The 11,495-nt window shown below is 52.8% G+C and overlaps 3 protein-coding genes across 3 annotated transcripts; all 3 read right to left on the bottom strand.

The window, feature by feature from the left end:
* Positions 1–322: 322 nt before the first annotated feature.
* PV08_06995 (uncharacterized protein) lies at positions 323–2,920 on the bottom strand (the record flags this gene model as incomplete). Its single annotated transcript, XM_016381328.1, has 1 exon — positions 323–2,920. One exon carries the CDS (start codon positions 2,918–2,920, stop codon positions 323–325), a length of 2,598 nt encoding a protein of 865 aa, XP_016234430.1.
* A 957-nt stretch (positions 2,921–3,877) lies between these two features.
* On the bottom strand, positions 3,878–7,149 carry PV08_06996 (oxoglutarate dehydrogenase (succinyl-transferring), E1 component; the record flags this gene model as incomplete). The annotated part of the gene is made up of 3 exons (XM_016381329.1): positions 3,878–4,416; positions 4,467–6,876; positions 6,946–7,149. 3 exons carry the CDS (start codon positions 7,147–7,149, stop codon positions 3,878–3,880), a joined length of 3,153 nt encoding a protein of 1,050 aa, XP_016234431.1.
* Positions 7,150–8,170: 1,021 nt separating this feature from the next.
* PV08_06997 (uncharacterized protein) lies at positions 8,171–9,829 on the bottom strand (the record flags this gene model as incomplete). The annotated part of the gene is made up of 1 exon (XM_016381330.1): positions 8,171–9,829. One exon carries the CDS (start codon positions 9,827–9,829, stop codon positions 8,171–8,173), a length of 1,659 nt encoding a protein of 552 aa, XP_016234432.1.
* Between the last annotated feature and the right edge of the window lie 1,666 nt (positions 9,830–11,495).

Genomic DNA, 11,495 nt, shown 5'->3' on the forward strand with positions numbered 1-11,495 from the left:
TCTCATAAAACAATAAACTACCTTCAAAGTCCACAGAAGGGAAGTCCATACATTTGGTGAATGGATAACCTGGCATACTAGGCTGCCCATACCACCATCCCCGATAGTCCAGAGAACCCGCTCATACGCCACTGACACGAAACGGCAGACAAAGAAAAAATATCAGCATGATCAATAGGGAGCGCAATTGTGTTACGCGAGTCGTCAGATCACGCTGCTGCCCCTCCCTTTTTTTTCATCGATGTAGTTCCATCACGCATCACAGCCTGTCGCCGAGAGAAGAACGCCGGCTCGAAACTTGCATTCCACCTCGTGAGGGTCATCATATCCAGTCGTCAGCCTTCGCAAGTTGTACCTGACCGACCCCGACATCTAGGGCAAGTCGAGGCGGTTCCTCTGTCTTCTTCTTCATAGGACTCTTCCGGGGACTCGCGGCCTCTCGTGGTGCTCCGGCCCGCACGTCTTCGACGGGCCAGCCATCTGCCTTTGCCGCCGACACCCAGCATTTCAGTCCTTCATGAACCGCACCATAAAACTTCTCCTTGCACGTGCGCAGACTTCCGCCCATGATCTTCTCGAATCCAGACTGCTTGAGGTCCTCTCGCAGTGCATTGCGATCGGCTGCCGTCGGCAGAGCAGCAATGAGACCATTCAGTAGGTCCAAGTGGATTGCAAGATACTGCGTTGCTTCCCACTCGACCCCACCGACATACGGAGCTGCTGGGTGCGGCGGCCTCGGGGCCGGATAGTGCGCACGAAGATAGCCATTGGTCTCATCGGCCTCTAGAACGGGGACGACGTTGAGATGATGCAGGAAGATCCAAAAGACCTCTTTGGTGACGTTAACAACTTCCTTGCACCAAACGCGATATGGTCGGGGCACATGCATCTGGGACACAAAGTCCAATGGCTCTTTTCCATCTGTCGGGGTTGGATCCTTGAGGAATCCGAGCACGGTTTGTGCCCGTAGTTTGACTTGATTCTGGTCACCTGCAATAGCAGCAGCAGACAAATGAGCGAACAGGAGCGATGTTATCACTCCTCTTGTGTTGAACTCTGAAGGTCCTTTCCGTTCCGGATCGAACAGCATGCTCAATATGGCTGGGAAAAACTCATGTTCTACTTCCTGGAGTCGGCGAAGTGCAAGAGACGTGGTGCACAAGCCTTTCAAGCAGAGCAAAGTCTCGTGAAGCAAGTTATCTTCATGCTCCTCTCGCCATTCGATCTTGGAGATGCGGTAGTACAGCTTGAGAAGTTCATCCATGCCGCCTTTTGTCACGAAATGATCCGTCCAGCTGATTGATTCGTTCCTCAGCAAGATGCGAAGCTTGTGCAATTTGCTGACCTCGACCAGTTCCGGCTTCTGAACCTCCCGGAGATAGTGAATAAAATCCCCTGGAGTCGTAGCACTGTCTGCCGGATTTAGTGAGGCAAGCGACGTCGTGGATGTCATGGCACGTGCAGACGTAGGTCTTGAGCTTGTCAGGTCGGCTGATTTGTTCCTGCTCTTGCTACGAGATCTGGAAGACGAGCCTTGCTTTTCTAACTTGGTGGGGGAACTGTCGTCACGCTTCGACAGTGTCAAAATGCGACTTCGGGGCCGAGATCGTGATCGAGATCTCTTGCCATCTTTCCCATCTTCTTCCTCGCTTCCTTGTCGCTCAGTCTCCTTCTTGGTGGGACTTTTAGTAGGAGATCGGGCTTCTGGTGCTCCTGAATTGGTAGTGTCTGTTGAGGAGTTGCTGCCAATTCTATCACTTTTCATCAGGCCCGCTTTGACGTCCGGCTTCAAACTGCGCATGTTGTCGCGCATGTTCAGTGGTATGTTGAGTGAGTCCAAGACCTTCTCAAATGCAGTGTCGATCTCCTGGGGACTCAGCGGTGGTGTGCTTCCCGGTGCGGTCCCAGCTGCTTTACGCTCACCACGGCGAGCTTTGGAATTAAAGTTCTGAATGACCTCAAACACCCTGGATCCCCTTTTCGCTTTCGTATCTGCCTGAGACGACTCTGACGAGCGAGTCGAAAGAGCGGGACGGTCCACGGGGACAGAGGATGAACTTGGTCGACTGGTGTTCGGATCACGACTCTTGGGGGTCTTCGACTCGGTCTGCGGCTCGTCGTCATCAAGATTTTCCGTGAAGATTGAACTTCGGCTAGATTTGTGCTCCAGAAAAGGACGGGTTGGTGGCTTGTGATCCAAAGATGAAGGCGTCGCTGGACTGTAGCCGTAAAAGTTTCTCTGCTCTGCCGGTCGAAACTCTGAGAAGTCTCGGGGCGTGTATAGTCTGATTTCCTCCTCCACAGTCCTTCTTGACGACCCCGGGTAAAGCATCGTGCCGTCTGGGCTACCGACTGGTTGGGTTGCGAACTGAGCCCAGATTGGGGTCTCAATGGCAGATTGTGAGGGTAGTGTATTGTGTTCTTGGCTGTCTGCTTGCTCTCTGAGGTCCTTCTTTGACCTTCTCTTGAGCAGATCAGAAAGGTTGGCCGTTGATTTGATCTTCTTGGGTTTCTTCTCGATTGCTGATGCTTCTGCTTCTGTTGGTGAGACACTACCACATTCCGTGGTGCTCTTCTCTTTTCCTCGTATCAGGCTTTTCAAGGACACTGAGCTCCCTGTTTTCTTGTGGAGAGGTCGTCGAGGGGATACGCCCACGTCGTCGGTCTTTGTAGGAATGATCTTAGGTTGGGGAGGACTATTGATGTGTCGTTCTCCCAGAGGACTTGCGGCGTTGACAGGCTCACGGTGAGAGGCTATGTTCGATTTAGTAGGGCTGCGATTCTCTTTTCGACGCCCTCTCAAGACATCGCCGACGGATGGTGCTCGGTTGCGGTTGAGTCTGCGGCCTCTCTGTTGAGGCTCGTTGCTGTCGGCAGCATCCTCGAATATCTGGGCGACTTGTTGAACCGTTGGAGCCATGTTGAATAAGAATTCATACGTTGGCGCACGGGGCCTGATCAGATACAGTCAACCATTGGTACGAGAAACCGAATGTTCAAGAGCATGGACGACACAATGATCATGGCTGCGCATGGCCGGTTTCGGGCTTGTTTACATTGTGTGGGTCGCAACCGAAACCCCGGCAACAGTATCATTTCTTGGCGCCATCCCGTGGAAGGAACAGGCCCTTGTGCGGATTCAGGACTTCCCTTCCTTCGGCACCGTTTCTCCTCTTGTTGTCGTTGTTACAACGATCTCTTGATAGGAGGAACATGTGCAAGCTGTACCATGCCATAGTGACGCCTGAGGGAGCTTTCCTCATAGGCTAGCGGACGTAACATACAACAACTTCCCTCCGCGTATCACAGACTTCAACGAGGACAACGTCAAGCTATCAGGTCTTCGATGGAAATAGCCCAGTCGAGAGACGGCAGTAGTACGATCTGTTTTCCTTATGCGTCATCAATTATTACGGTGTAGACATTGCGCTATCTCGTCTCCCTCATCAACATTACGCAGCGTAAGCGGTGTCTAGGTTGACTACCAAGGGATATCAATAATGGACAGACAGCTACTAACAAAGAACACTCAGCACCACTGCCACCACCATGCCAAAAAAACGCTGAGTGAGTAGTACTAGTTAATACAGGCTCACTCAAGGAGCCAAATGTATGGAGACCGTTAGTTTCTTCCATCCATGCATATCACGTGAATGGTAATCTTCCCAGCAGCACAGTTCGGTGGAATACAATACAAAATGCAAAATTCTTTGGTGCACTTCTTTCTTTCCAAACCACTCGTCCCCTTTTTCTGCTGTCTGTTCATGAATACGTTTGCTCCCGACAGCTTACCTCCAACTCACCGCATTGAGACGCCCAGACGGTTTCATACAAGCACAGTCGCACCTGTAACGCCATCACTGACATCTCCGACCAGTCACTCGCCCTTCAACTTGTCTTGCGTCACCTTGAAAGCCTCCTCGAGCAATGCCTGCTCTTCCTTGACGTGGCTGGCCTTGAGACCTGTTGCGACAGATGCGCTAGGGTCGCGACCTGCATACATAACGTGTCTCCGGTTATGGTGTTCAGTCGCATTGAGGAGAGTCTCGATACGTGGTTGAACAAAACTCCAAGCACCCGCGTTGAGAGGCTCTTCCTGACACCAAACGATGGTCTTTGCGTTCTTGTAGGTGTCGAGATTCTCCTTGAGTTGTTGCCAGGGGAATGGGTTGAGCTGCTCGATGCGGGTAATTGCGGTGTTCTTGATGCCCTTTTCGGCACGGTGCTTGGACAGCGCAGCGTAGACCTGACCGGTACAGATGACGACACGGTCGATCTCGTCAGGTTCAGCGATCCCCTTACCATGTTCTGGATCCGGGATAATCCATTGGAAGTGAGACTCGCCAGTGAAATCCTCGAGGTCTGAACGCGCGATAGGATGTCGCAGAAGCGATTTCGAGAAGAAAACGATCAATGCTAGACAAGGTTAGCTGGTCAGCCGAAAGCAAAAAGGGCAAAAGACTCACGTTTCCGGAATTGTCGATTCATTTGTCTCCGCAGAATGTGGAAATAGTTGGCAGGCGAGGTCATGTACGCCACCTGCATGTTGCAATCTTGGTGTTGTCTGTCCAATTTTTCTGGCGACGGGAACACTCGAGGCTCCTCGTTACATAGCTGAAGATATCGTTCTATGCGACCGGACGAGTGTTCGGGTCCTTGTCCGTCGTAACCGTGAGGCAGAGAGCAGACAAGACCAGATCTTTGCAACCACTTGACTTCACCAGATGCGATGAATTGATCGATCACACATTGAGCATTGTTGGCAAAGTCGCCGAACTGAGCCTCCCACATGACGAGCGCATTGGGTGAGGACAGGGAGTAGCCATACTCGAAACCGAGCACACCAAATTCACTCAGGGATGAGTTGGAGATGGAGAAAGCGCCTTGCTCCTTGGACAGGTTGTTCAGTGGGGTCCATGTCGATTCAGTCTCCTGATCGTGCAACACGGCGTGACGTTGAGAAAACGTACCACGTTCAACATCTTGACCAGACACGCGAACGTGGTGACCTTCCAAGCAGAGAGTACCAAAGGCAAGGGCCTCGGCAGTAGCCCAGTCGATGCCCTTACCGTCATCAACGGCTTTCTTCCTGCCGGCGAGAATACGTTTGAGGTTACGATGAACAGTGAAGCCCTCAGGAGCAGAGCCGATCTTGCTGCCAATCTCCTTCAGAACTTCTACAGGAACGCCAGTTGGTGGGTGGGGAAGCACCTCAGTGGCAAGCTCCTTGGGTGACTTGAAGCCGTTCCAGGCCGAGGTCAACCATTCCTTGCCAGTGGGCTGATACTCCTTGCTTCGGTCAAAGCTGTCATTGAGCATGCCCCACACCCACTTCTTATGCTCGTCGATATCTTCTTTGGTAAAGGTGCCTTCCTCCAACAACTTGGCGACATATTTGTCGAGCACAGGTTTAATGGACTCGATCCGCTTGTACATAAGTGGCTGGGTGAAGGATGGCTGGTCAGTTTCGTTGTGGCCCTGTTTTCGGTAGCAGACAATGTCAACAACACAGTCCTTCTTGAAATCAGCGCGCCAATCTGCGGCTAGTTGACAGACGAAGTTAACGGCTTCCACATCATCGCCATTGACGTGAAACACCGGAGCGTCAATGGCCTTCGCGATGTCGGAACAGTAAGGAGTAGATCGAGCAAAACGAGGATCAGTCGTGAAACCGATTTGGTTGTTGACAATGATGTGGATAGTACCACCGGTGGAGTAGGCAGGGAGAGCATAGAAACCGAGGGTCTCGTAAACGACACCCTGGGCGGCAAAAGCAGCATCACCATGTAGCAATACGCCCATGGCGGTTTGATGCTTGGTTTCGTCGTTGTTATAGTGCTGAATGGCACGAGTCTTTCCCAACACAACTGGATCTTCGGCTTCCAGATGAGACGGGTTGGCCACGAGCGAGAGTTGCACACGCTTGCCAGAAGGAGTTGGACGTTCGAAATTCATACCCAAGTGGTACTTGACGTCGCCGGACCCTTCATCACTAGCTTCAGTGGTTCCGGAAAATTCACTAAATATCGACTCGTTTGGTTTGCGGACCACGTTGCTCAAGACGTTCAGTCTTCCTCTGTGCGGCATGCCAATGACGATATCCTTGATACCATAGTCGACGCTGCGGTCAATCATCGCCTTCATACCTGGAACCAGAGATTCGCAGCCTTCCAGACCGAAACGCTTGTCGTTGGGGTATTTGGTGGCCAAGAAAGATTCGAAGCTGGAACTCCAGATCAGTCGGTCGAGAATGCGTCGCTTTTCGTCGACAGTGTAGCGGAACGGGTTGGGAACTTCGATTCTGCTGCGTATCCAGTCGCATTGTTCTCGGTCCGGGATATGGATGTATTCGACGCCATACGAGCCACAGTAGGTCTTTTCGCAAGCAGCAATAATATCGCGCAGCTTCATCTTCTGTCTGGTCTCAGTAGCGAAACGCGGGAGAATACCCGGTCCCAGGCTGAATTCTTGGTCCAAGTCGGCCTCAGTGAATCCGTAGTGGTCGAGCTCCAGCTCCTTAGGCCTGCGATAGCCAAAGGCTTCAGCCTCGCCGCGGATACCAAGAGGATCGGTCTTTGCCTTATGATGACCTCTTGCTTGGTATGCTCGGACCAGCAACTGGACTTTCAGATGTTTGCTAATATCTTCCCCACCTGCGGCGACTGCGCTTGGGGCAATGCTGGCTGCCCCTTCGGCTTGCGATAGTAGACCGGGGGGAGGCTGGAAGGCTCGGGAAATGGGCATCTTGCCTTCCTCCATGTTGTGAAAATAGGCCTGCCACGAGACGTGGACTGAGGTAGGATCTTGTTTCCAGGCCAAGTACATCTCGTCAATGTAGTTGGCGGTGTTTCCCTGGAGAAAGGAGTCGTTTGGGTCCTGAAAGGTAGTTTAGCATATGATAGCATATGAAGACGAGCTATAATCCTCTAGACGAGGTCGACATACGACGCCTTTGTTGGTGTCCTCTGCCGACATGGCGTAACTCCTGCGCTGCAGTGAGCTCCGAGCCACGACGGCCAAAGGTTTTCTTCCCGCGACCAGGGCATTCTGGCGAGCTCCGGCAAGGGTGCGAGGGCTCGAAGAGGTCGAATATGATTTTGAAGCCTGAACAGCTCTCAGGGAGAGCTTCCCAGTGGCGCAACGATACATGATGAGGAGGGTTAGCTAATGATACAGCAACGAATGCTCCATAGGAAAGGGAAAATCTTCGAGGTTCGAAAGTCAACAGTAGACACCCAGCCACCAAGTGAAAGAGCAGTAGAGGACAGGAGAGGAGAGCCTGCAGGATTGCAAAGGTATATACGAAGCAAGAGATGAAAGAAGGAAGGCGAAGTCGGGTCGATCGTTGTTGACGCAGTTAGAGAAATGACTGGCAAGTGGAAGGACCAATCAGCGTCGCCGGATCTGGGGTTGAGGCTTTTTACCAGATTTTTGAGATGCGGAGGTTCCAGGGAACAGCGAGAGCAAGCGACGAGGGCGAAGGTTATGACTTTCTACGGTTCATAATCTCCTACGCAGCTGTGGTAGAGTCAGAATGCTGACTGCACTTCCCGACGCACACTTTCCTCCTCCTCGAACCTCCAGATCATCCTGCATTTGATGCTCCAGACATCCTCCAAAGGTCCTTATCAGACTGCCAGCCTAGGGAGCCCACTCTCCTCTGTATGGGCCGTCGCTTCCGGCACCCGGGAATGGTCGGGCACGGGGTGCTTCTGGTTTCATTCCTCCAACTTCACCCGGGTTTCGAAAGGACCAGGGCGGCGACCAGTCTACATCTCTTGTAAAGCTCTAATCTTGATTCTTACCTTTGCAACGCAATGAATGGTATTTCACACGAAACGACAAAGGCAAATTCAATACCAAAGTTTGCGTGGAAACATGCTTCCACGCATGTTTCTCGCATCAGCAATACCCACCCTCAACCAAGTAATCACAAACAGTACAAGCCAACGCCAAAGCCAAAGCCAAAGCCAAAGAAAGCTCGCTAGCCTCGCCCCTATGACTCCAAGCCCAGCTCAGTGTATCTACCATCCTTTTCGAACTGAATTCTCTTGAATACCGCCTGCCCATATCTCAAGCTGATGACCGGGCCCGTCTCAGGATAGTCATCATGGAACCCTCCCTCTGAATCAACAAACTTGACGACTGGAAACCATTCTTGGTTCCTCGCTTAGTCGGACACCCTTCGGAACCAGACCAAGTCGGGAGTACGAAGGTCAAGGCAGAGATCCAACCCAATCTCCTGTATAATCGGGGCTTCCCCTTCAAGCAAGTTGCCCCATTCAGCGTCGGCTTGACATTCAGGACGAGGGGCCGTTTCGGCTGCAACGTGAATGAATCCCGACCGCTGGTCAGTCTCTTTGAGACCGAGGAACTTGGACATGATACCGCGGTGGACTTGACATTCGCAGAAGCAGAGGGGATAGAGGGTCAGAGTAAATGGCACTGTACGATCAGTGGCGTCGATGTAGAGTCTCTCGATCATCGTGGTCTCCATGTCTGACGCGTTTGGGGCGGCATTGTTAACCAGTGTGGCAGATGTTAACTTGGTCGTGACGACGATGTCGCCGTACCCGGCATGTCTGTATCGGCCCGTGTATGCAGTCAGTGGGTATGGTGTGACCGTAGATCGCCTTTGTTGCGACTTGTCACTGGGTCTCCTGTAGCCATCCAGGCAGGAGGAGAGAGCTTGTTCTTCCACTTGCCCATATGTCCAAAGGGCTAGATCGCGCTCGAACTGCACCTGCACATCTTCCAAAGGTTCCCAGTGGCCACGCCATTCCTTTGGGAAACCGAGAAGCTCGTCTACAAGCTCCATTGCCAGGATCTCCGCCACGTACTTTATGCCAGCACTGTTGCCGAGAATGACAAACCCAAACGGCTCCTGGGCGTCGGGCACGAACATTGCTCGGCTCATGCCCTCTTGATACACCAGACGATGGTTACGGTAGTGTCTGACGTTCCAGCCTAAAGTGTATTGTGGCTGGGTCATGAAAGGACGTGGATCGAGGCAAGTGCTGTACGTGCGTCCCTTCAGGAGCGTGCGGTACATCTTAGGCCCGAAAAGTGCGGGATCGAGTCTAAGTTGAGCACGAAGCCACTTGACAAACTCAGCGGCTGTGCTGTAGATCATGCCCGCGCCTTGACATTCGGGCTTGTCTCGACTCGCTACGGCTTTGTAGCTGTGAGAATTTTCTTCGTACACGTGCCAGGTGGCGAGGTGGTGGGCTTGATGCGTGGCCTGCACGCGGCTGGGTTGGAGGTACGTCGACTCTATCCCCAATGGTACGAGAATGTGAGAGACCAAGTAGGACTCGAAGCTCTGCCCGGAGATCTGTTCGATCAGGTACGATGCTGTCGTGTACATCAGGTCGCTATAGTAATCTAACCTGTCCGAGTTCGTCTCCAGATAGCAAGCTTTGTTCGCGACCGAAGCTGGCGTGTCTGGATGCTCGGCTGTCTGGCTCATGATACTGTGAGGGTGACCCGGAACGCCAGACTTGTGACATAGTATGTCTGCGAATTTGGGTTCATCCCAGCTGTGGAGTCTGAACCCGGGGAGCAGTTCTGGGACGGGGGTGTCCCAGCGAACGCGCTGGTCTGCGACGAGGGTTGCCGCTGCTGCAGCAGTCAGGGACATGCCGGCCCGTGAACAGTCGAAGATGGTTTCGGTTGTCACTGGTCGAGGAGGTTCGACGTTGGCGAGACCGAAACCTTTGGACACAGTCCGATTGGCGTTGGTAATGGAGATGCTTATCCCCGGGACGTGATACTTGGCAAGGAGAAAGTTTACACGAGCTTCGTATCTGTCTGTGAGGATAACGTCCATATTGAGGCTTAAATTGGTCACTTTGGATGGACAGAAGCCACAAGCATCAAAGAGATAATGTCTTAGTAAGTCAGGTGTAGTCAGTGAGGATATCCCGCAGGCTCACAAGTCTGACTTCAGACATGGAGCTTGGGGTCTAGGACGTTCTTATGTACCTTGACATGTTGGAACAGCGATTTCGGATGTGACGCTCCAGTAGACGCCCAGACTCAGAGAGGCCCTGGACCTTGGACACCCTTGCTGTACGGGTGAATCATTCCATATCCGTCTCAGAGATACGCGCCACCGCCGTCATGAGTCCAGAGCTCGATCGACGAGTCGACGAGAGCCAGTGTGTCATGCATGGTTAGGGGATGTTGAGGCCTGCAACGCTGTCTCGTTGAGTTGAACTACATGTGGTAGTCCCAACCTGAGCGCAAGGCTGGTAGATGGGGACTGGTGTACGTCGAAGCGTCGAAGCGTCGAAGCCGCACGAGGCGCTTGGCTACAACGGGGTAAATGGCGACCTTTACGGAGTACATCCCCCCATAATCCGGGAGGCTAGTGGGTCGAGCTAACTTTCGCACCGATCCTAGGCACAGCTATCCGTACTGATGGGTTGGTTGATTGCACCGTGTGCGGATCATGTCAAGATCGACAGCGAGGCGCTCTAACTAGCCTCTTCCCCGCGTAAGTATGTACCCCGTTAGGTACTTTAGTATGCGACAGTTCATTGATTCCAGAACCAGATGCTTGACATAATCTTCACAGTTTGGAGCTTCAGCGAAGTCGACCGTGTATTGCAGGTCAAGTCTCCGACCCGAAGTCACGAGGATTTGCAGGCTGTTCAGCATGGCTGTCAGCCTGAACCCCCCTGGTCGTCGCGCACACGATTGGGACCCGCTGCAATTGGGTGACCAACAGGGCTCGCCTCACTCTGACCCATGTCTTTTTTTCACCCAGCGAACGCATCGGGGAAGGCCATCAGCGGCCGCTAGCCACTGAGATGGAACTTGGCAAAGTGGTATGGAGGGCTCACATCAGGGTCCTGGCTAGAGCATCTTGCATTCTGCCAGCATCTGCTTCCTTCCAGGCTTTCACACACATCTGATTCGTGTTCTCGTGCATGTGTCGCTGGCCCAAACAGCGGTGTGTTGCAAGCGGGCACCGAGGCGAGCATCACAAGTTCGGCTCATGATGCAGCCTAGAGAGGCTGGCGTGCACCCAATCTCATCATCCCAGTCGATGCTGCGTGAAAAGGCTGAATGTATCACTTCGAACCCTTGAATCTGCGTTTGTAGCTTCCCCTGAGGCGGCTTTGGGGCTTTCGCACCGTGGTTCCGCTGCAGTTGGTCACCACCATCCCATCCCCGGGATTGAATTACCTAGACGGCCCAGGAAACGATGCACAAAGAGAGAACTCCCCATACAACACCATGGTTACACACCTATTTTAGCTGAGACTGGCACCGTACACGCGAGCATCATCCTCCAGGTTGGTTCGATGATGCATTGATGCATGAGCAGGTGACCCTCAAAGAGATTATCACATTCGAACGGAAGGGGAGTATGCGCACCACAGTGTGACACGGCTTGGTCTGGCCATGCAAGGGAAGCGCTAGAAGGAGGTTGTGGAGGGTGGCCGCTTATCTTTGCCCGTGCCGTTCTCTTTGTATGACGCATCACG

Source organism: Exophiala spinifera (genome assembly GCF_000836115.1).
Source record: "Exophiala spinifera strain CBS 89968 unplaced genomic scaffold supercont1.5, whole genome shotgun sequence".
NCBI lineage: Eukaryota > Fungi > Ascomycota > Eurotiomycetes > Chaetothyriales > Herpotrichiellaceae > Exophiala > Exophiala spinifera.